The 25,400-nt window shown below is 44.1% G+C and overlaps 1 protein-coding gene across 2 annotated transcripts in view; it reads left to right on the top strand.

Moving 5' to 3' along the window:
* LOC311003773 (partitioning defective 3 homolog) overlaps positions 1-25,400 on the top strand; it is a 377,802-nt gene that overhangs the window by 137,411 nt on the left and 214,991 nt on the right. For both annotated transcript variants that reach the window (XM_083995614.1, XM_083995613.1), the window contains exons 4-5: positions 18,827-19,014; positions 22,243-22,380. In XM_083995614.1, coding sequence (XP_083851740.1) covers positions 18,827-19,014; positions 22,243-22,380 — 326 coding nt within the window. The remainder of the gene's footprint in view (positions 1-18,826; positions 19,015-22,242; positions 22,381-25,400) is intronic.

Below are 25,400 nucleotides of genomic sequence, written 5' to 3'. Positions count from 1 at the left end.
AAATTGTCCCGAAAAAAAATTCAATAAGTCTATATTTCAAGCTTGTTTTGTAGCGGAAGCTTCTCGAAGCTCCTCTTCCCGGTTCGTCCAAATTTGATGAAGAGGAGCTTCCGCTACAAACAAGCTTGAAATATAGACTTATTTAATTTTTTTCGGGACAATTTCACATTTCGGGGCTTCAATACAAGACGGACATTACATACGAGCAGCATGGAGGTATTTGGATGTTTTTTTGTGCGTCTTTTTGTTACGAAGACAGTTGGTATCCATTTGCAATCGTTATATGGACATGCACCGCTATGCCGAGACCCCACGGATAACTCAGAAACTTCTCCCAGCCCTTAGTCGACATGAGGGTGAGTAGATAATGAGTTTTCAATTTTGGGTGAACTATCCCTTTAATTCTGATAGCTAGTAATGTAAAGTGGGTGAGAAGGCCCATAGGTGAGTCTCAACTCAACCTGCCAGTGCTTCACTTTAGGTGCAAATCCAAGTTTATTCTTCATGAGTAGGGCTCGATTACTTTGACCATCACTGTACAGAGTGCTACATAGATGGTTTTTTACCTGCACGATGAACAATATTGCGCTGCAGGCATTACAGGCTCCTGTAGAGGGAGTGGGTGCAGATGTGGGTGGTAAAGCACTTATTATGGGCTTCACTAGGTTCTTTTGCTGTTTGTTGTGTTTAAAAGTGTTTGTTTGGTTGTTTTATACGTTGATTAGGTGTTGGTGTCCTGTCTGCATAAGAAATGTAGCCTTGCCCTTGGGCATGAATAAAGAAAACATTGACCCTGACCTTGTATTGCACACAGAGTATCGGACCGGCGCTGTGGAGGAAATGTGGGAATGCTGCAGAAGTGATCCCATCATCACAAATTCTAAGAATCCTATCCAATTATAAAATGCTAAAACAAATGAAGGAAAGGTCAACGTTCATGTTCAGAATCTGGATTTGCCTCCAGAATCTCATTGAAACAAGATGATCTCCCTCCATGGGTGAGCGAGAAAACAGAAACATTTTCTCCAACACAGACAAAATACACTCAGCAGGGTACACACACAGCGAATAGAGACTTCATGAATGATGATAATGAAACCGGTCTAGCTCATGAGAAAGAGATGTATCTCCTTGGCCGCAGCTGCAGCCACTGTCACTCTGCACCGTCCCTCCTCCTGGTTCTCATCAGATCCACGGAGATAGAGAGAGGGAGCGAGTCGCCCCGGAGCGCCAGGGAAAGCCCATAAAACTCCTCCACCACATTCCCATCTCTCCGCAAACATGATCGCTCTCAGAAAGACTTACTTTGGCTCACAATCAGAGCTTTGATGAAAGAAAAACATTTTCTCATACTTGCTTGATTTATTGTTTTTTTTCTGTTTTTTTTTTCTTTTTTCTCATGGGCCGGTTCCTGCCAGTCGTTTGAACATTAAGCGCAAATTAATTTGACGATGTGCAGCCACTTCCTTCATGCTGCCCCCTTGCAGAGATCACATGTTGGTGTGTCGTATATTTAAGCTCTGGGTCTGTTAGTGTTTGGACAAAGCTGCTCATTGTCTCTTGGCAAAGATTGGATCTATTAATTATTAATACGAGTTTAGATGTTTTTCATGCAGCTGCAGGAATTAGAGAGTGAAAACACGACTGACTCCACTTCTGCAGCGCATTCCCCCAAAGGATCAGATGTGAAAAGTCTTTCCCGCATATTTGCTGATCAGTTGCAGATTTCTGTTTTCATCGAGACATCACTTTTCTATTACCAATAATAATATTGCATTAATACCCGTGAGGAATTTCTCCGTTGATTTGTAGCTGCCTACATGGATTTGTCTGCACTCGGCCGGCTACAGGAAAACACCCCGGAGCTGCTTTGGTTTTCAGTGTCTTCTCTCAGAGCAGATGCAGATTGACGTGCAGGATTGAATTCCTGCCCACTTCCTGAGGCCTGCCGGCCCAAATTGTCTTTGTCATGTGAAATTTAGTCGAGGAGCGGAGATCAAACCCACGGCTAGCTGACTGGTGTCTCCCCAGTGAGGCCTGAGGACAGTGTGGAGGCTACGGCTCCAGTTGTAGAGCGTTTGACTGCAGATCAAGTGGTCTTCAGTTCAAATCTGGGTGACGCCCCCTCTTATTTTCGGGCAGGGTGATGACATGATCACTGAGAAGTCCACTCAGACGGCGGTTGCATTCGTTTGTGTGCATTCTTTTGAAACCGATATCAGTGTGGCCGTCGCTCAAGCGGCTTCGCTTCAGTAAGAAATGGAATAAATGGGCTCTGAAGTGGCCGGTCTGGGTCTGGTTCTGCTCCAGGTCTCTGCCTCTTAAACGCAGGTTTTTCCTTCCACCTTGCTGCCAACTGCTTGTTCATGGTGGGAACTGTAGCGTCTCTGCACAGCGCGGTCTAGACCTGCTCTGCACTGCATCGAAGGCCTTTATTGTTATCATACACAGTGCAACGAAACTGATAACGATTTAAAACCACATTCATAAACAAGACATGGGCATAAAATTAATGAGACACAGATCATAAAACCATTGATGTATTAGATAAGTTGAAAGTTATTGCACAGTTTGTTATTATTGTGTTGGTGCCCTGAGACTTCCAACTATGAAAAATAGTTTTTAATTAGTTAAATAAATTATAAAGTATTATATCACCTGTCCAAATGAAGATATTCTCCATCACTAATTGGACACGTACAGGTGCAGACTGTGCAAACAACCCACAACCCACTCGTTTCCATGAAATGAATTTATATACAACTAATTTCCAAGTCCAAATACATTCAGTATAATGAAGGCCAGATGACATTTTCTATTTATACTTTGAAAACAGTTTTTAATGAATGTATCTGTAAAGTTGCAAAGAAAAGGTTTAGACCGAATCCATCAGTCAAATATTTATTGAAAACGTATTTCATGTGCAGACACAGTATTGACTCATGTCAAATACTGCTTTATTAATTTTTTTTTTTTTTTTTTTTAAGTTTAGTCACTGGCAAAACTTTGGACAAAGTTGAGTTAAAGTTCTACAAGTAGCAGAATTTAACTTCTAGTGGATCCTGTATAAAGTGTAAAGAACATAAATGGGCCCAGAATTAAAATCCTCAGCGTGACGGCGCAATTTAAAGTGAGCCGTACACAGTCTTCAGAGTTTCCTAAGTGACAGCCCGTGTGTCCAGACACCTGTGAAAAACCAAACACTTCATGCTTCCCGGTGCCTCACCGCTACATCAAGGGCTGCTGCTGCTGCTGCTGCTGCTGAGGAGTTGCCTGCGTGTTTCATCATCCTCTACAACCGACGACGTGCAAGGTCACATCGTGTGCCATCGCTACGGGCGACACAAAACTTCGAGACCTTTCACCTGAAGTGTGAGAAACTGAGGAATGCTAAGCTTCATTCGCACTCAAAAGAGCCTGTTTCAAGATGTAACGCGATCTCTTTTGTGCCGCAGCACGTGCAACGAAATCTGTGTGAAATCGAAGCCGGCGGTGTGTGTCGGCAGCGCAGCGTAATGATTTATCGACGCTTAAGTGCCACACGTTGCACCTTTAACCTCTCGGCCTCGGAGCGTTATCCTGGGAAGATATAATCGTATCATATTTGTCGCCTTGTTTCCCCAGTAACATGTCTGTCTGACTCCTCACTGTCATACTTACTGTATGTAGAAAAAGTTTAGATTCTTTAACTCCCAGCTCCCTTCTCATCACCCCCCGCCTCGAGTCTCTATGGAAACCTCATGTGCTTTCATTGCGCTGCGTGACTGATCACATTGCGACTCGTATCCAAAAACACAGAATCTGTACATCACAATACCATCTGGTTATTTTAAGGATTCTCCGTTGACTTGACAGTCCTAATAAAAGTTCTTCCCACAGAACCCGAGCAGCACTTCTGTTTTTGTCTTTGTCGCTCTGATACGCTTTGGCTTTTTGCGTGTAAACGACTCTGACCTCATATGTGCTGTTGTGTGTATATGTATATATATGTGTGTGTGTGTGAGCATCTGAGCAGAAATAGATTTATGCGAGTGTGAGCTGTTTTGAGATTAGCATATGTACTCGGTGGCGTCTCCCAGCAGGCAGGCTTTTTAACCAGAAATGTCTCAGTTCATTCAACAACACATTTAAGCCAGGCCTCACACCAGCGCCCATATCACTCCTCCTGCAGCACTCCTCTCATCTCACACACCAAATAACTTTCTGTTTTTCCCAATAAATCATCAAAGGGTCCAGAAGAAAGTTTTTTTTGCATTTGTCATCTTTGCTGTAAAAAGAGCAGCTGGTGTGAGGATGTTTATGTATTTCAGAGCAGAGGAAAAAGTTGCTGCTGCTGCTGCTGTTGTTGTGGCTGAAATGTTTGCGATATGGATTTTTGTGTACGTGTCTGGAAGCTGCAGCGGTGGAAGGAGCTCGGCGCTGTAGATGCTGTCTGACCCGCCAGAAACCCAAATTCATGCACTCACTCACTCACTCATCGGCCTCCAGTTTCCTCTCACGCTTCGGCCGTGACAATTAAATCTGTTACGATTTAATCTTGTTTGGAGATAGAAGAAGAAATAGTCTTTGTTCTGTAAAGTCGTCCTGGAAGGACACGGCCGACCGCAGAGGAGAAGGAGCTTTAGAGGCTGACAGACGCTGCAGGTCGTCTCTTTATAATATCTGTTATAAAAAATGACCAGAGCTGCAATTAAGTGCCACTTACATTAAAAACATCACACCTGTAACATCTATAATCATTTTATAAGCCCCTAATGTGTCTGCATGTATATTAGATGTCATAAAAATCTGGATTCATGTTCAGTGCCAACAGTTAACAGGAAATACTCATGCACAAGTTCTGACTTCAGGTCCATGCTCCTGCTTTAGTTGTATTTCACTCATTCTGTAATTTACTGACTGAACAATGGACCATTCTGTGCAGCAGCATAATTGTGGTCTTAAATGTACAGAACCAGACCTGTGTCAGTGGAAAGGAGAAACATACATGATGCTGTCTTCACTCTTTAGGCTTTATTATCAGAATCAGAGGGACCCATTCTGGCCAATCACAGATCTTCACTTGCCTGTGTCTGAGGAGTCACATGTCACCAGTAGTGTTGTTGTTTCTGAGGTCCGTTGTACAGGATGCAACATGTAAATAGGCTGTGACGACATAAGACGCTGTTTGATGATGGTGTAGTATGAAGTAGAGTGGGATCATGGGAGATGTTGTCTCCAGCTTCTCCTCTCCTCTCCAGGGGTTTCACACCAGTTGAACCACTGAATGAAGCAGTTACACATTTAAAAAAATCAGTGACTCGCAGACACAGGAAGTCTTGATGCACTCGCTGCACTCAGCTGGAAATATACAGATAAAAAAACGACCAAGATTGAAAAAATCTGAGGCTTAAAGCTTGATAGAAAAAAAAAAAAGAGTCAGTTTTAAGCTTCTGGCAGACGACAACGACAATAACAACAACAAAGCGTGTGAACTGAGGAAATGACGTCCATGACAGAGATACTGCAACAACTGGAAGTACTTATCAATTGTCTGAAACATGATTAAACAGTTAGCTAAAGTTGCATTTACCTGGTGTTAAAGTTCAGAGTTTGAGATTAGAGACAAGAAACCACAGCTCAAAGCTCAAATACACAGGTTTGATACAGGATGTAACACAGATGGAAACATGTTGTGCAGCTTTGTTTAGTTTTCTACTTTTACTTATTTAAGTAAAATCATCTTATTCTCATGATTGATCTCTTTTACACTACAATAACAAACTAAGGCACCTTTGAGTATTTATGAATGAAATAGTTCAGGATGGCCGAGTCACAGGGAGGCAGGTTTCACCGCAGCGCGTACAGACCGACACCCCTGATGTTGACTAAAGTAATCACCCTGACTTGTTTTCAGGAGGTTTGCGTTGGGGGAGGTCTTTATTTATCTCAGCAGCAGTAGCAGCTTGCTGATATTTTCTGAGCAGGTCAGAATTCGTTTGTCCAACCTAAACTGAATCCTCAGACGTGAGAAGCCCGGCGGCTGCGGCCTCCACGACTCATGACATTTTCAGAGCTGCGGTTTTAATCATGACCGACTTGGCCACATATCAGGCTGAGTGAGATTTATGGCCTCCTTTCTGCAGGAGCCTGTACCTCTGCACCGGCCATAATAGAGAAACACACAGAGTGGTGTTTACATGGAAGGTGCTGCTGTGTGTGTGTAGACCTGTTTCTGGGCCGGACAGGGGTTGTTTGGTTTGCTGATTAGCAGCTCCCTGGAGGCCCGGGCGTGGATGGGAGTCTCCATCAGTGTGTCTGGATAGAGTCGGAGTGTTGTTGTTGTTTTTCCATCTCAGTTTTATTGAATGATTTTATTTTTAAGGGAATAACAAGTCAGGTAGAGTTTGATATTCAACTACTGCAGTGAAAAGATGGTAAATAGACACACGGCAGAAAATGTAATCTGAAGATCACTGTGTATAAACCAGGAGTGGAGTTAGCAAACAGGCACCGAAAGCTCATTGCAGTGGAGGTGAAGACCTGTAGTTGTATAACCTAATATCTATAACAGGCTGTATAGAGATGTAGGCCAGAAACTTACTGTAAAGGTGTTAGCTACAAGTTTAATTCCTCACACTTGTCCACTCTAGCTCCAACCTTCAATTGTACTGGTTGCCAGGTAACACGCCTCTAGGTAGCGGCTAGTAGCTAAAGCTAAGCTAACGCTAACCGTATTTAACGAGCAGCAGCTCCGGTGTTAACAGCGGACTGGAAACACATCAGAATCATTTCACACTAACTCACCTGCAGACAAACCCGAAAAACCCGCAGCATCATCACGCCTGCACCGCAAACGTTACAGTACCGGCTGACCGTTAGTTAGCATTAGCATTAGCACGATGCCATTTCTCCACAGAGCTATCACAATCTGGCCTCTGAGCTCCGCCTCTGGTGACATCAATGTAGGTACTAATGCTGTTGGCGCAGAGATCATTTCATGCCGACATTGGCAATGTAACCAGATGTAAATATTTATATATTTTGGACCCGTCAAAATGTATAAAACAATTATAGCTATATGTACTATAAAAAAGAAACTGTAAAATTAATACTTTTATTCTGCAGCCCTCTAGACAATGAGAGAGAGAGAGAAAAAAATGAATTATCAAAAGAATAAAAGGAATTTTTACTTTCTCCAGTTCAGCTCTGCTCCAGTTCAGCTCTGCAATCCAAAAAAAAGCTGAAATTTTTTCAGTGGTACATGCCAGTAATGTTCCACTGAATTGAAATGAGAGAAAAAAAAAACAAGAGAAAATGACATTGGTAATCATGATGCCATGTTAAACTAATATCAGAAACGTTCTCATTTGTTTTGTCTTTTTTTACACTTTAATTGTTACACAAACCGGTGAGTGATACAGATACAGAAACCCAGCAGAAACCTCAGCACGACACCAGCAACCAAATCGAGTCAGGGCGGCGGGGGGACGTTATTAAGCGGCGACTTAGGAGGTTGGAATCAATGACAATACAAACACAGTGTCCCTGCTGCTGCTGCTGCTGCTGCTGCTGCTGCTGCTGCTGCTGCTGCTGCTGCTGCTGCTGCACAGGACAAAAGTGGCAACAGTGAGGAGGGAGGGAGCTCTTAACACCATATAGAAGGTTTGGGGTCATGTGATCACACACAATCAATGGAAAGTATAAACATCATGTGCAAGTTTGTACTTATTCTTATGTGTGCACACATGCCAACACACCAACACACATATAGCTACATGCACCAGTCGTGCTGCTCTCTGGGGTCTCAGCCTGAGCGCCGCCTCGACCTAGATGAGTCAGGTTTGATTTGGGGAGTGAACTCCACGCCACCGTACCCTTCCCCTCCTCTCTGAGATCTTCATTGTCTAGGGAGATAGTCTGTGAATAGCTCACACACACACACACACACACACACACACACACACACACACACACACACACACACACACACACACACACACACACACACACACACACACACACACACACACACACACACACACACACACACACACACACACACTGGTGTTATTGTTGCTTTGTTGTCGGAGAGTCTAGGTGTCGGCTGCGGGAGGCCTCATCTCCGACGGCTTGAGGAAGGTTGACATCCTCTTCTTTTTCTTCCCTCCAGTAAATAGTCTGCACTGTCTTTCTGTCAGGAGGAGAGAATCACTCTCTTTTTTTCTCTCTTTCTGTCTCTATTTCTTGTTCAGAAATGAAAACAGGATGGTTGACTCAGCAGCAGTCCGCTGGGGGATGCAGCAGCTCTCTCCTGTCTCAGTCTTTGACTCGGAGACTGTGACAGGACATCGCACCAAACACCAACACTAACGTGATTGACATGTGAAGTTTACCACTGAAGACGCTCCTCAAACCGAAAAGAGCAGAACTTTCCAGACTCGTGGTCGTTGCCCTTTTTCATTTCTAAAGTTTTAAAGGAGTAGTTCACCAAAAAATGAAATTCAGTCATTAGTGACTCAACCTCATGCTGATGAATAATCCAGAGTAGTTTTTTATTCCTCAAAGTGCATCTAGAGACCCGGGAGGTTCGTAGTCCAACGAAAACTTTACATGAGAAAAATGGCGCCCGGCACAAAAACGTCCATAAAACTACACAAAAACCATTTAATATTCCTCCACACTGCTCGTCCACTGCAATCCAAGTGTCCTGAAGGGATATAGTCCAGAGTTTACCCGAACCAACGTCATTTAGGAGATTTTTACAACCTAAACAGTCCTGTATTGAATTTGCCTGGTGCGCACTCTCGCGTTCTGTTTGATGCACTTTGAGGAATAAAAAACTACTCCGGGGTATTCATCAGCATAAAGGTGAGTCACTAATGACTGAATATTTTTGGTTAACTATTCCTTTAAACTTTAAACAGTAATCACAGGTGATATCAATGTAAAGAAAGGGAATCTGAAGGACCCTCCGCTCTGATCAGTATCAGTATCAGTATCTGCAGCCGTAACCAGTCTTTAAGACGACCGTGAGGCCTATATCTGTTGTGAATACTCTCCTCCAGTCCAGGAGACATCTTAATGCCAGTTTGTTGAAGCCAGATCAGGATGATTTCTCCACAGACGAGATATTTCATGCCGGAACCAGCTGACTTGTAAACACAGGGCCGACAAAACCACTAACATGCGAGACGCGCTGCGAAGGCACAGAGTCACAAAGTGTTTTCAGATTTTCAGCATTTTATCTCGGCCGGCTAATGCATGTTTATTGATTTATTTTGTCTTTAAGCTTTTTCGGCTCCGATGATGAAAATGAAAGGAAAGAGAAGCCAACAGACTCTCTCTCTCTCTCTGTTTCAGTCACACAAGCCGCCGCTGCAATGTGATTTCATCTTCCATCCAGGATTCGCTGTGAAACAAATAGGGCAGGAAAATGCAAAAAAAAAAAATTGATTTCTATTCATGTATGTGTGTGTGTGCATACCAGAAAGCAGAAACACACACAGTGGATAGACAGTGCGGCACTTAGCTCAGAAGCCAAGTAGGCTTTTTGTTTTCATAAGTGCCCCTTGGCTTTAAAGTGTTTTTCCATCCATCCATCTATTTGATTTCATCTTCTCCCCTCACTAAAGGTCAACAGTTGATGTTTATTCACAGTCTGTCTCATCTCTCTCTGACGTTGCTTCAGATTAGAGTTTGCTAAACACTTCACAGGAGCGCAGGAGTGGTATCCTCCACCATATTTTGCCTTTATTTGACCAGCATCCTATTAAAACCCCCCTCCTCTCTCTCCTTTTTCCCACCGCTGCAGCACTGTCCTGCTCCCCCCCAACCAAAAATGGAACCTTTTGTTCCCCCTGTGGATGATTCAGGTCAGGGTGTATTCAGTGGAAATCCCCCTCCGCCGCACACAAGGGACATCAATATGTAGTCGGTGGTTGGAGAGAGAGTTAAAATGGCTCAGTGCCATAATTTATTCAGACATTGAACTGGCCCGGGCTTGAAGTATTCAAAGTAGCCCAGAAAAAAAAAAAAAAAAAAGGAATAGCTTTTAGACGTTTCATGAAGCCATGGTCAGATGGCATTTATATTTAAATCAGTCCGATGTGAAAGCAAAGACTCGGGGCGTATGCCAGGCCTCCAGAGGAAATACCCAGACAGTCCTGGTTGCCTGATACGCTGCTGTTATACTGTATATTATACTGTATGCACACATTCATCCGTTCCATAACCTTCAGCCCACGTCTTACGGTACAGTCAAGGAAAACCCCCCACCCCTGGATGCATTATAGTACCTTATTGTCTATAATGTTCAGTGTGCAGCAGATGTGATGCTGTAATTGTTTAGGTGTCACCACCGCTCATGTTCTGATTTGAAGTGTAAATCCACACCGAGGCATGCTGGGAAACAAATGGCTGTAGTTCTGCTGCTGCTGTTGTTCACGGGTCAAACTCCCAAACACGTCCAACACGCAGCTCCACCCAGAGCGCTGGCAAACATCTGCAGCTCCATCACTTCCACCAAACTTGATTTTCTGCCACATGTGTCCAGATGTTGGCTCGTTGTTCGGGGCATCAATGAAGTCAGTGATATCGGTTCTTACTCTGGTCCAGTCGAGAAAGAGAAAAAGAAAGTCATGACGGCTTATTTACCTCCTTCTCATGTGATCACTGATCATCTGTGGGCAGGGCTGTTTTCAGTTTTGACAGCCTCTGAAAGCATTTTGTTTATTTTACACCACTATCTGACCTTAAACGCAACACACACACACACACACACACACAGCCCTATCCTTGGCGTGTCCTCTCCGTAAGCCTTATCGGTATGCTGAGGCGTTCGCTCCATCGCCCCGAGTTGGCAGCCAGTCAGGACGGACTAGGGCCCCTCCCTCCTCTGCAGGTATACTAAGGACACTCTTTCTCCACTTCATGCCATTTGACTGATTGGAAACTTCCACAGCTAATACATTAGGAGCTGACCCTCGTCTCTTTCACCACCCAGTCTGAAGTTGAAGTTGATTTTGCTGCAGCTACTTGAGGAAAACATGGGGAAGTGAAGTGAGGTGGAACTGTGGTGCATTTATGACAAACCGAAGTCTTTATTTATTATATAAATAGTGTGTCTAGATTTTCTTTTAAATCCTTATTTTGACTGTTTTGTGGATTTAGCATGAGTATCCAACCTGAACTATCCATTCAGGCGTTCATAAACACTCTCACACTCTCCTGTTGATCCCTGTGGCTTTCCCATTTATAATATCAGACACTTTAACATCATTATAAATATACAACTTGACATAAACTCACAGTGAAAACGTCCTTCTTCATTGTAAAAGCGTCTGAATCCATCCACAAAGGACACCAGAACAACAGAGAGGCATCAAGAGGAGCTGAAAGGCCTCTAAGAGAAAGTGACTGTCTGAGTGGGTGTCCTCAAACCCCATCTCATTCATAAAGAGGAATCACATCTTGTCAGGGATTAATGATAGTGTTTATTAGTGTTTTCTTTTGTGTGTGTGTGTGTGTGTCTGACGAGCACTCGGTTTGAGGCGGCCGTTAAGTGGACTTGACAATATGTGACAGTTATCTCCTCGCAACATGAGACGCTTCTGTTTCCTGATTGGACCGGCGCGCTGCCGTTGGCGTTTGCTTTGGAAATCGAAACCGCAGAGACAAAGACAGAAACTGAAAATCACACTAGACACAAACTAGTCTCTGAATGATCATTTCACTAGTCATGTTCCGGTTTAAATCACCTAAACATTTGCTGATTGGTCTGAGACAGAGATATTCATACAGTGTCATTCACTAATATTCGCTGATAGCTTTGGTTTTTGCCTTTTGAAGATGCTGCATTCAGTTTAATATGCGAGAAACAAGCCCCAATACACCCACTCACTATTTATTCCTTCCTCTGTCAAACAGTTTGCAGGTCATTTGGCCGTAAAAACAGCAATAATCAGCAGCTGTAGAGCCAGAATCATGTTTAGCAACCCGTACAACGCTGAGAATTTCTAAGATTCTGCTATTTAATACTAAACTAAATGACTTTGATATTGACTTTCTCCCAAATTTCCCTGCCTGGGGATCAATAAAGTGTTATCTTTCTTGCTGTGTGTGTGTGTGTGTGTGTGTATATGGCGATGCTTTTATCCACCGTGATTCATAGAAGCTAATATATTTCTCCTCCAAACAAGGTGAGGGTGAAAGATAAATAAAGGACAGAGCAATGCGAGGTAATAGCCCCCGGAGAGTCCGACCTCTCCCTGCGGTGAATCGTAGCGTGTGTACATCTCTGTGACCCCTGCGCCCCGGCCATAATCCCTCACTACAGGGGCTGGATTAGGGCCTCGTCTTATTAGCCACCGCCCCTCCCTCCCCCCGCCGGTCTCGCTCCCTCTTCAGCCTGGATCGATGGCTGGCTCGGTCTGAAGTGGCGGCTCTGGTTATTAAACGTGGGACCGACCAAACCCTTTGGACCGCCGGGATAATCCCATCACAAATTAAGTAGAGGGAAAATTGGTCAGGGAGAGAGCGGGGAGGGGAGAGGATCTTCATGTTGTGACCTTCTAAACAATCGCACTCTTATTAACAACACACTTGGTTATCGTATGATAATCTGTTGAGGATTTGAAACCGGGACGGATCAGCATTTTATTAAAGAGAAGACCGTTCCCAATCGAGCCCTGCATGTCGAAGTTTAGACGCCATAAACAGCGATCCCTGTCAAAGTTTAGACGCCGTAAAACAGCACGATGATATTAGTGAAATAAATTCTCACATGCACATCCACATCTGTGAGGGTTTGTTAAGTTGAAGCAAAGACAATGAGATTATCTGATGACGCTGGAAACAGAATTGCTCTGATCTAGCAATTTGTATAAATTCAACATTAAAGGGATAGTTCAACATTTTGGCAAATTGGCCCATTGCCACAATCGCTATAGTCAGCAGTAGGTTTGTAACCTTTAATTGTCGGTGCAAGCTGTTTTTAGAGCAGCGGAGCAGAGCGGCGAGCTGCTCAGAGCTACACTATGGAGGCTAATGGGATTTCTTGGTTTCCCTCATCAAACTCGTCAAATACACAATCCAACAACTCCACAACGCTCTGGTGGACAAGTTGTGACCTGCACATTCATCACGTTATGAGATAATAACAGAACGTTACCAGACAGAGTTGTTCTAGAGGTAAATTCATGCAAAACCACTAATGTGCAGGTCACAACTTGTCCACCAGAGCGTTTTGGAGTTGTTGGATTGTGTATTTGATGAGGGAAACCAAGAAATCCCACTAGCCTCCATAGCGTAGCTCTGCAGCTCACGGCTCTGCTCCGCTGTTCTAAAAATAGCTTGCACCGACAAATAAAGGTAACGAACCTACTGCTAAGACTATAGCGATTATGGCAATGGGCCAATTGGCCAAAATGTTGAACTATCCCTTTAAGCAGTGTCATCCAGGTCGTATCACACATTGTGCAACAGATTCTCCCAACTGTCCTTATCCAAAAAATTACTCAAGTTTAATTCAGTTATTTTTTCTGTGTGTGTTTTTCAATGATTCAAATGAACGATTAGTCCGTAACAATGGACGTCTTTGTCTGTTACATCTGGAAACAATCGTGCTGCATAAAGCAAGATCGATGTTGTCATGGTTTCCAAAGACTTGGGATAAATGTCCATTAAGAGCTGAGCCTTGAGGTATTCTGGGAAAAACACCAAGGCTTTTAATCCATAGTTACAGTGGGTACGGAAAGTATTCAGACCCCTTTAAATTTTTCACTCTTTATTCCATTGCAGCCATTTGCTAAAATCAAAAAAGTTCATTTTATTTCCCATTAATGTACACTCAGCACCCCATCTTGACAGAAAAATACAGAAATGTAGAAATTTTTGCAAATTTATTAAAAAAGAAAAACTGAAATATCACATGGTCATAAGTAACCCTTTGCTGTGACACTCATATTTAACTTGCATGCTGTCCATTTGTTCTGATCCTCCTTGAGATGGTTCTACTCCTTCATTGGAGGTTACAAAAGAATTTCTGCAGTACTCAAGGTTCCTAAGAGCACAGTGGCCTCCATAATCCTTAAATGGAAGAAGTTTGGGACGACCAGAACTCTTCCTAGACCTGGCCGTCCAGCCAAACTGAGCAATCGTGGGAGAAGAGCCTTGGTGAGAGGGGTAAAGAAGAACCCAAAGATCACTGTGGCTGAGCTCCAGAGATGCAGTGGGGAGATGGGAGAAAGTTCCACAAAGTCAACTATGCAGCCCTCCACCAGTCGAGGCTTTATGGCAGAGTGGCCCGACGGAAGCCTCTCCTCAGTGCAAGACATATGAAAGCCCGCATAGAGTTTGCCAAAAAACACATGAAGGACTCCCAGACTATGAGAAATAGGATTCTCTGGTCTGATGAGACGAAGATTGAACTTTTTGGCATTAATTCTAAGCGGTATGTGTGGAGAAAACCAGGCACTGCTCATCACCTGCCCAATACAAAGGGCTGCAGTGATAGTTGACTTTGTGGAACTTTCTCCCATCTCCCCACTGCATCTCTGGAGCTCAGCCACAGTGATCTTTGGGTTCTTCTTTACCCCTCTCACCAAGGCTCTTCTCCCACGATTGCTCAGTTTGGCTGGACGGCCAGGTCTAGGAAGAGTTCTGGTCGTCCCAAACTTCTTCCATTTAAGGATTATGGAGGCCACTGTGCTCTTAAGAACCTTGAGTGCTGCAGAAATTCTTTTGTAACCTCCAATGAAGGAGTAGAACCATCTCAAGGAGGATCAGAAGAAATGGACAGCATGCGAGTTAAATATGAGTGTCACAGCAAAGGGTTACTTATGACCATGTGATATTTCAGTTTTTCTTTTTTAATACATTTGCAAAAATTTCTACATTTCTGTTTTTTTCTGTCAAGATGGGGTGCTGAGTGTACATTAATGAGAAATAAAATTAACTTTTTTGATTTTAGCAAATGGCTGCAATGAAATAAAAAGTGAAAATTTTAAAGGGGTCTGAATACTTATGACCATGTGATATTTCAGTTTTTCTTTTTTAATAAATTTGCAAAACTTTTTACATTTCTGTTTTTTTCTGTCAAGATGGGGTGCTGAGTGTACATTAAAGAGAAATAAAATGAACTTTTTTGATTTTAGCAAATGGCTGCAATGAAACAAAGAGTGAAAAATTCAAAGGGGTCTGAATACTTTCCGTACCCACTGTAGTGTCCTCTCGAACTCCCCATCTACCCACAGAGATACAACTAAAGGAAAACTTCATTAGGACTAAATATAGTTTTTAATCATCTGAAAGTCCTCAGTAATGAAAAGGATCATTTTATTGGAAAACATTCAGAGTCCTTCTTCTTTTTAACCCTTTTTCCTCCTCTCCTCCTCTTCCCATCACTCACTCGCTGTGGTCCAGTATTTGTGTGTGTGTGTGTGTGTCATCTCTGAGCTGGTCATGAAGGATAATTCCAGACATTAATTACCCCCGCTGTCTGAGGGGAACACGATTAGAGCCCTGAACTGGTCGTGAACCAGCCGTCATCGACAGAGGACTGGTCAAAGTCTATTAAACGACATTATTGAATTTTCAACCTGATTTAAGAGTAAACGCGGAGCGACCGGCCGAGCTGCGCTTTCTTCACTCGATTCCCGAACCTCCTTTGAGGAAGGCCCACGGACGACGGCCAAAATAAATGAAAACACATTGGTAACAGAGGATTACAGAGTGTATTAAAAGCTGCCGGTGTGTGTCTGTGTCAGCGGAGACTGAGAGAGAGAGAGAGGGGCTTGGTCAAACCTAAACCGAGTTTGAAAGTGTGACTGCGCTCGCTGCTACCTGTTCCCGCATGAGAACGTGACCTGCAGCCGTGATGATTCCCTCCCTCCTGAGAAATACAGCTTTATTAACTCAGGTTAGGAAAAGTAGTTTGAAACTTCTGTCACCCACTCCACTTTTTGATTGCTTGGAAGTTTCTAGATGTCATCCTACACTAGTTTGCACATGCAGAGTCACCCCAACCCACCCCAACCCACCCCAACCCACCCCACCCCCGGCTCTCTGAGCAGAGAGGGAGCTGCACAATGGGCTGAATGTTTCTACACTGGCATCATCAGCTCCATACCGGAAAAGTTTGGAGGTGAGATTGAAAAGTTTTGAACCCCAGCAGGAGAGTTGGAAATGATGAGGAGTTTATGTAATGACATTATGATCAAATGTGGTTCAATCATCATTAAACCGTTGTGAAATCCAGTGAAAGTAATGAAAGCAGTGTGCAGCGGTGTGAGGCTCCGTGTTTTACACAGCTGCCTCGCTGTTCAACATTAACACCAGAAACCCGTCAATATCAACCTAGAACATTTTTCCCAGTCAGGGCCAGTGTTTTTTGTTTTAAAAAAAAAATTGCTTTCCACAGTCTTAACAAGGTTGGAGCAGGGTATTGGCATTGGCAAGAACATTATGAATAAGAAATATTTAGGGTTAGGTAACTGAAACACTCATTGTTAGAGGACCAGTTACATTTGGTTAATAACATGCTAGCAGGAAAAGTGCAGGTGACTTTATTCCATTAAAAGGGGGCATATTATGGAAATATCACTTTTTGAAGGCTCTTTAACATATATTTGGATGTGTGTCTTGCCTTCTGGCCCCCAAAATGTGAGAATTTACAAAAACATCTGTAATTTACAGGCTCCTTGGGTTAAAATCCATGTGGTTTTACGAGCTGTTCCCTCAGTTGTCCGACAATGCTGTAACTAGTTTTCAAATTTGCATAACACCACCCCTACCTGGTATGAGTAGACGGGGGCGGGGCAAGCAGTGGCTCATTTGCATTTAAAGTGACAGGCACTGAAACCAGCCGTTCTGAACAGGGCTGTTTTAAGCGGATGAAAAAAGAGCTGTGATGTTTGATCCTTGGGGTATTTTGGCCGAAGCAAGTCCCAGACATGTCTTTAAAGGTCCAGTGTGTAATATGTGTCAATGTTTATTGGCAAAATCTGAATATACTACCCATGAATATATTTATATAAGTGTATAATCGCTATAAAATAACATCTGTTTGGTTTTCGTAGCCTTATAATTCTTCTTTCATATATACATATAGCAAGGGTTTTGCTTTAGAGAGTGCTGTCATCTTGCGCCGCCATGGAACTGTTTTAATTTGTAGAAAAGGAGGATAATAAGTCTCCTTTAAGATGAGCCTTGGTCTCGTGCTGCTTTTCAACACATTACATACAAAGGGCAGCGTACTTCCTGTGTTGTCACTGAACACCGGCTCCGGATGTAAATTTATGGACATAATTCTTCTATTGCTGACACATTAGTAAACAAAACATTCATATCCAGTCACCTCCACCTTTATGTGGCGGCGCTGTGAACCTTAAACTATGCACATCGCCCTTTAATGTCAGTAATAGTTCAAAGCAAAGGCTTGAAAGTCGCCGAATGATTGCCGGCGAGAGCGGTATTGAATAGGCTTCAATCACCAACGTTATGAGCAAAGGGTTTATTAGAAAAGGAAAGGTTCAGCAGCCTGACCACACATTGATCAGGTAGAAGAGGAGTAAACAGTGGGAGTAGGAGAGAAATATGTTAAAGAGAATGAGTGAGGAGGGAGAGAGGCTTTCTGATGGGAACGCATTAGAGCCGGTACAGGTGAAGGACGCCGGAGAAGTGATGTGATTTACTGAGGTGAAGAAAGATGCCTCTTGAAAATCCGTGTGTGCAAAATATTGAAGAGATTCTTGTGTTTGAAATGAAGGCTCTGACAAACACATGTTGATCTCACCTTTTATTTTTGGGATTTCAGTCACGTAATTACACCGTCTCCATTTCTAAGGCTGCGCTGCAGGTGGTCTGAAGAGAAGAGAACTCCCCGCTCTTGTCACAGCATTAAATACGCACGAGTTGCGGCGCGGTGTAAGCCATGATTAAAATGTGTCGCCTCCGCCGCTAAGACGTGTCTCTGGCGTATCAGATGGAAGCTTAGCACTGGCATATGCTCGCCGCAGTGATCCGTCGACGGATGACAGGTGGTTATCCAACTATTTGCATAATTATGGGTGTTACGCGCAGACTGCGAGAATGTCATAAACAAATCCATATGGCCTTCTGGGAAAAATCCAGATGATTCACACCACAGCTCACGGATATAGTCGCTGCCGTTAGCTGCCTGTGTAACGTGCATCAGCAGGATTTCTCACTGAATGTTTTAACTGAGGAGCAGATTCATCCACTCTACTTGTTTTGGCAGCTCCGATCAAATGTGGGAACTTTATCCTGAGTTAAAGTTGCAGATCGGTCGGTGTGCGCCACTTTCCCTCTAGATGTCTGATGACTGGGGTAATTTTAGCTCTGAGACCTGGTTTCTTTCCAGAACGGGCCGTACTGTAGTTGGCCTTTATCTTAAGACTCTCTCATGATATATGCGCAATTTGCTGCTGTTAGGATTGTTATTTTTAGAGTGGCTATAGTTTGAGCAAAGGCTTATATGACCATTCACATGCATACTTTTCTTTTTTTTATCCCTTGGTATTTACATTTGTTATAGCTGTCTGGGTGATTTTCCAGCTGGAGGAGTCGGGCCAAGCCCACCCTCCCATCGTGGAGTTGTACTGTGTTTCCTTGTGGGCTCAGTAGGCCTTTTTATGAAAACAAAAAAGTACTTCTAATCACCACTTCCCATGTCTCAGCTGGGCTGTAGGGGGCCTGTGGCCGCCACACTGAGACATGTGTTGGACCACTGAGGTGGAAAGTGATCTGCTCTGTAAGTGGATGAAGCAGCAGGCGGTTTGGTTGTTGCTCTAACTCCTTTTCTTTCCTCCCCTCTGTCTCTCTGCAGACATGCCCCTCCACGTCCGTCCCGGCAGCGACCCCTCCCTGGTTGACCTTCCTCCCGGCGAAGTCTCGGTCGCTCCGGAGGAACCGTCCAGAAAGAACCCGGCTCGCTGGTCCACGACCGCCGGAATGCAGAAGTACAGCCACAACAAGCCAAACACCAGCACGGGCACCAGCAGCCTGGAACGAAAGGTAATGTATAGATCATAGGTGCTATTAGGAGAAATACTTCTAAACCTCCTCGTACTGTGATGTAGCGTTAATGTCTTGAAGGTTTATGTCAACCTAATAAAGTATAGAAACTCCACCGAGCATAAAAACAGATCCACACATCATTCATTCTCTATTACGCCACTGTCAAGCAGTATATAGTGATTCTCTTACAACGGGCCCAGAAGTTATTTTCCACAGTGCTGCAGTTGCACTTGAGCTGCATCAATTATAATGTCAGAGATATGTGCTCTGAAATCTGCTAACCTCCAGCAGTCTCTGTTTTCAACTTCCTCACCGAGCTTTCCTTCCCCTCATTCTCATTCCTGTTCTCCTCCGCACCCCAAATCAAAGAAATAACCATTAGATATGAAACCTGCGCTGCCCTGCTTGCAGATATCCAGCAGTGGCACAGATACTCTTTATCTGAAACTAGTTTCCTCTGATAACGCCCTTTCTTTTCTTCCAAAAAGACGAGCGCAGATTGTTAAACCCCCTTCCCTTTGTTCAAAATTCACCTTTTTTCTGAGGCTTGCTAAGCCTCTGATTATGTCCTAAAAAGAAAGAAAAACAGCGAAGCTCAGGTACACCCTCCCCTGCAGCTTCCAAAAAGAGAAAGGAAGCCAATTAACTTCTCAAAATGGCTGCCCCCACATGGTGCTTATAAACCTCTGCTTCTTGCAGAGAAAAGGAAACGTTCCCGATGAAACGGGGGAGGTTAGAAAAAGAAGTGCTCGGAACGTGCCACGGCAACCCTGCACATGATTAGCTTGTCGAGAAGCGTCGTCTGATAACACGATTTAAAGATCCCGGAGTTCACAGAGCTCCGACAGCGCAGCAGCACGCTCTGCAGCAGGGGGGCGGAGGGGGAACGTTTTTAAAGGGGGGGGGGGGTGACTTTTTCATTTTGTCAGAAAACCTTTTTTTTCGTCCGAGCCAAACTGAGCAAACATGTGAGTGTTTGTTCGCTCACAGAGAATAAAACACATAAGAGGCAGGAGAGTCAAGAGGAGCTCGTTGAGACTTTCTCCTGCAGCGTGGCCCCCCCTCGATCCGTGTCTGTTTACACTCCGCGGGATATTAATATTTCCCGGCTTCCAGGTTTTACATAACAGGATTTAACAAATAACTGCACCCTGTGATTAAGAACTGTAGCTGTGACATTACACCACAGATTATTAGTGGTTTAATTGATTGCTTTTTTTCCTTTGACGTGACTTCAAACTTTAAATGATTGCTTAAAATTGACAAGGGCAAACAAAAAGTTCAGTTTGAATACATTTTCAGGTGATCAGTTATCTAAATTAAATCAATTGGAGTCATCTTCCCGTCACCGGTGGCTGGTGGGATGAGGAATAACGAGCCAACACCGGCCGCTGTCATTTTTATTGTCCAGTCTCTGACAGGGCTATTACATTTTTTTCCCCTCCCAGTCTTAGTCCACATAATCTTCACTATCTCTTTTTCATACATCCCACTGTCATATAGTCTCCGTCAGTCAGAGATGAAGTTTATTTTATTTTATTTATTTATTTATTTCAGTGCCAGATGTTCAGTGTATTAGTCAGCGCTGACTTTGATATACAGTATTTTAGTCCTGGCGTTAACGTTGTTCTTCGGGGGATCGTACATCAGTGATAAACGCTGCCAGAGAGCGTATGGATGCAGGCCATGCACATGCACACAGCAGCAACACACATAGACACACACATATAGACTCTCTTTATTGTCTGGGGTCATTTCACACTGCCACGATCCGTCCAATCGGGGCTCGGTTCTGCTAAATCTCCACACTATGAGCCGATGGGACTCCTCGGTCGCTGTAAACTCATCACGTCTCCCAATGACTTTACAATACCTCGTACCCACTGTTCTCCACGCTTAGCACTAAACTAAAAGGAATCAGCCGGTGGATATGAGCGCGTTGATTTACTGTTACCTCTCTGGTATCTGGCTTTTTTTTTTTTTTTTTACGATGTGATATGTCGTAAAAGTTTGTGGAGAGCGGGTCCCTGTGTCGCAGCGTGCGTGCGTGCGTGCTGCATCACATTAGCCGGGGTGGGGGAGCGAGGCCGTGATGGCTATCAGGGGCCGTCTCTGCGGAGCCCCACGCGTCCGGCTGAGTTTTACAGTCCTGTCTGCCGAGCTTCCTCGCGCCTCGTCATGCTGCATTCAGCTGCATTAAAACACACATGGCCTCTTACATTATGCAGTGCGTCAGCCTCTCCTTCTCTCCTCTTCTGTAACTTGCTGAGCAACTTGTTTTGATTTGCCTTTGTTGGTGTTTCCGGCTGCCTCTCATCCTGTCTCACCGGCTGCACTAAGCCACTCAGGAGCTGTTTTTCTTCTCCTTCTTCAAGTTTTGTGTGTCTGCTCTTTTGTTGTGTGACACCTCATTAAAGAAATCCAAACTTCTGCTCTGTCGCTCTCGTCGCTCCTCCGCTGCCATTTCGTAACTCATCAGACCCTAAATGATTCTCACTCTGTTTGTCAGTCTCTGTGAATCATTGTCTTCTCCGCTGTGATTTTTTTTAATATCAATTTGCATTCATTTTTATTCAGAGAGCTTCAGCCAGCATGTCCTTCAATCACAGCGGTTTCAAAGCCGAGGCTAGCATGTCTGGAATGTAATCTTGTGCACTTGTGTGTGTGTGTTTTTGTGCTCGTGGCCATTGTAATTCAGTCTGCTGAGGTCTGCTGGTGTTTGACATTACCTTGGCAGCAGCATTTTTGGAAGGTGCTCTTTGTGTAATGGAAGAGCTCAGCTGTGGCCGTCTTATTATAAGAGGCCTCTTATTAGCAGCTCTGGGTTTTTCAGACGTGAGGAGGAGGGGGAGTGGAGGGGTTACGGGGTGAGGGTGAGATGGAGTGAGACTTGAATGAACAACTCGTTCACGTTTGGTGTGTGGCTCAGCTCCAAGACAAACTAACCACCACCTCCCACCACAAAATGTCTGTCATCCAGCCACTGTAGATAACACTAATCCTCCAAACTGCCTGTTTAAAGGCCCGAAAAAGAAAAAAAAACTGGGGCACGGATCAGTATTTGAATCTGTTTGTCGAGAAAGGATTTCAGATGCGCCTGGTCGGTCCTTTGTGGTGCGATCAATGCGGAGTAAATCTTCTTTCTGACAGTAGCTTTGGTGTCACAGTCACGACAGCGTGATGTTAATCTCTCCACCTTCTTCTTCTTTTTCTTCTCCTCCGCAGGGCCGAGGAGCCCACGCCTACCGCAGTTTGCCGCGGGACGCCAGCGGCTGGACCGGTCAGTTCCAGAGAGAGTTGACGCGCTCCTCCCTCAGCGCCAACCACCCGATGGTGGACCAGTGGCTCGACAGACAGGAGCAGGTACAGTCAAAAAAAACGAAACAGTCAGTAGTCATGGGTTAAAGGGATAGTTCAACATTTTGCAAATTGGCCCATCGCTATAGTCATAGCAGTAGGTTTGTTACCTTTAATTGTCGGTGCAAGCTATTTTTAGAACGGCGGAGCAGAGCCGCAAGCTGCTCAGAGCTACGCTACGGAGGCTCATGGGATTTCTTGGTTTCCCTCATCAAACTCATCAAATACACAATCCAACAACTCCAAAACGCTCTGGTGGACAAGTTGTGACCTGCACATTCACCACGCTATGAGATAATAACAGAACGTTACGAGATGGATGCCTGTTAAAGGTAGTTTCATGCAAAACCGCTGATGCACGTTCCCTTCAGGGACAGTTTTTCAGCAAACAGTCTCTGTATTTACCTCGAAAACAACTCTTGTCTCATAACGTTCTGTTATTATCTCATAGCGTGGTGAATGTGCAGGTCACAACTTGTCCACGAGAGCATTTTGGAGATGTTGGATTGTGTATTTGATGAGGGAAACCAAGAAATCCCATTAGCCTCCTTAGCATAGCTCTGAGCAGCTTGTGGCTCTGCTCCACTGTTCTAAAAACAGCTTGCACCGACAAATAAAGGTAACGAACCTACTGCTAAAACAATAGAGATTATGGCAATGGGACAATTTTCCAATATGTTGAACTATCCCTTTAAAGGTCAATATTTGGCTACTATTGGTTCACAAATGCAAAGATCATGAATAAATTCAAGCAGTCCACTAAGCCAGATCAGCATCTACCCTCTTATTGACCTTATTAAATGGACAAGGTGTCAGCTGTGACGTGTCGAATCCACATTAAACACACATTAATGTCCATGTCTTCCTCTCAGATTAGTTCAGTCATGGTGGGACAGTTACTCTCTCTGCCACAGCAATGCACTGCTTCCTGGATCCGTACATCCCTGTTGAAAGGAGTAGTAACTATAAACTGTGAACAAACTGTTATATGGATACTAGAATATCTTTATTTCCTATGATTCATCCCTCTGAGTGACAGCAACATGTAACATAAGTCAGTGTGAGTGGATGTATTTCCTCAGCATGACTGGCACATGTGTTTCTACTCTGTTTTGTGTCACAGTGTGTCGTATCGCGGGGTAACGTAACAACAGTAGTGACAGATAACAGAGTGGTGAGCGCTGACCGAGCCGACGCGAAGCCGAAAAACAGAGGCTGACATCAGACTTCGCTGCTTCTGTTCTGCCTTTTTTTATTTTCTTTTTTATAAAGTAACGGCGAACACTCTTAGTCATCGCAGCCTTGTCTCCTCACTTCACACCTCCTCGCTCTGTCGGCACTTTGTGATTGTCTCGACTCCGTGACTGGTCCCTCTCCTCCTCAGCCTGTCAGGGAGGAGAGAGAAAAATATTCCCTTTTAAAAGTTATTAAAAGTGACAGAGGCTCTCTGCTGGGAGAACAGAAATGACCTTGGGAGGTGTCAGACACGCCGAGCTCCACGTGAAGAGGATTTCTCTCGGTCTTTGCCCGTCGCCCGCCTCGGCTACTCGCTCTGACCCGTGTAGGAGGTGTTTAATCGATCTCTGCTTCATGTTGGAGCAGAAGAGAAGAGCAACCAGAGGGCGTGAAATGTGCAGAGGTGATGCAAGAGCCAACGAGGAAGTAATAAACCATTAGAATATGAAAGAGCCAAGCTACCGAACCTTTGGCTGTTGGTTTATTTCACAGACACGTTTTCCTGCGTTGTGCTCCAGGATTATCGCATAAATGTCAAAGAGTCCTCTTTCTAGACTCATTGAAAATCCATCTGGCCCGTGTTATTATCATTGGTGGAGAAGTATTTAGAGTATCTCAACGTCTAGATTTACACTGTTTTGTCTCTGGCTTAAAGTGATGTCAGTGCAGGGTGTGGAAACTATTGTTCGTGTTATTACTCACCTTCTTCTTAAATCTCCTGACAGGAAGGAAGCTGAAGTCATGTGGAAACATGAAAAAGAACACGTGTCTGTAGAACCTTTGCATTTTTCACACTTTTCTGGTGCAGAATTTAAAGGGATAGTTCAACATTTTGGCAAATTGGCCCATTGCCATAATCCCTATAGTCATAGCAGTAGGTACGTTACCTTTATTTGTCGGTGCAAGCTATTTTTAGAACAGCGGAGCAGAGCCGTGAGCTGCTCAGAGCTACGCTACGGAGGCTCATGGGATTTCTTGGTTTCCCTCATCAAACTCATCAAATACACAATCCAACAACTCCACAACACTCTGGTGGACAAGTTGTGACCTGCACATTCACCACGCTATGAGATAATAACAGAATGTTACCAGACAGAGTTGTTTTAGAGGTAAATTCATGCAAAACCGCTGATGTGCGTTGCCTTCAGGGACAGTTTTTCATCAAGCAGTCTCTGTATTTCCCTCTAAAACAACTCTGTCTGGTAACGTTGTGTTATTATCTCATAGTGTGGTGAATGTGCAGGTCACAACTTGTCCACCAGAGCGTTTTGGAGTTGTTGGATTGTGTATTAAATGAGTTTGATGAGGGAAACCAAGAAATCCCCTGAGCCTCCGTAGCGTAGCTCTGAGCAGCTCGTGACTCTGCTCCGTCGTTCTAAAAATAGCTTGCATCGACAAATAAAGGTAATGAACCTACTGCTATGACTATAGGGATTATGGCAATGGGTCAATTTGCCAAAATGTTGAACTATCCCTTTAAAGTGTTGATACATGAGAGGATGAATAGTGGTGCTGCATGGTAGGTCCAGGTGGGTGGGGCTTAGTTGTGACATCATAAAGTCACAGGAAGTCCTGACGGCTGTTTAAAGGCTCAGTTTCTGAATACAGGCTGTGTTTCTCTGTGGACTGAGGCTTTGATACTTTCACAGTGTTAATATAGAAACTAGAGCAGCTTTATAATCAAACAACACATTGAAATCCCATTTCATACCTTTTTCATACCAACCAACATCAGGCTGTAAACACTTCCTGAGAAACAGCAGGAGCTTCACAGTGTACTGTAAGAACCC

Source organism: Trachurus trachurus, assembly GCF_905171665.1.
Source record: "Trachurus trachurus genome assembly, chromosome: 20".
In the NCBI taxonomy this organism is placed as follows: domain Eukaryota; kingdom Metazoa; phylum Chordata; class Actinopteri; order Carangiformes; family Carangidae; genus Trachurus; species Trachurus trachurus.
This window is presented reverse-complemented; position numbering and strand designations above follow the sequence as displayed.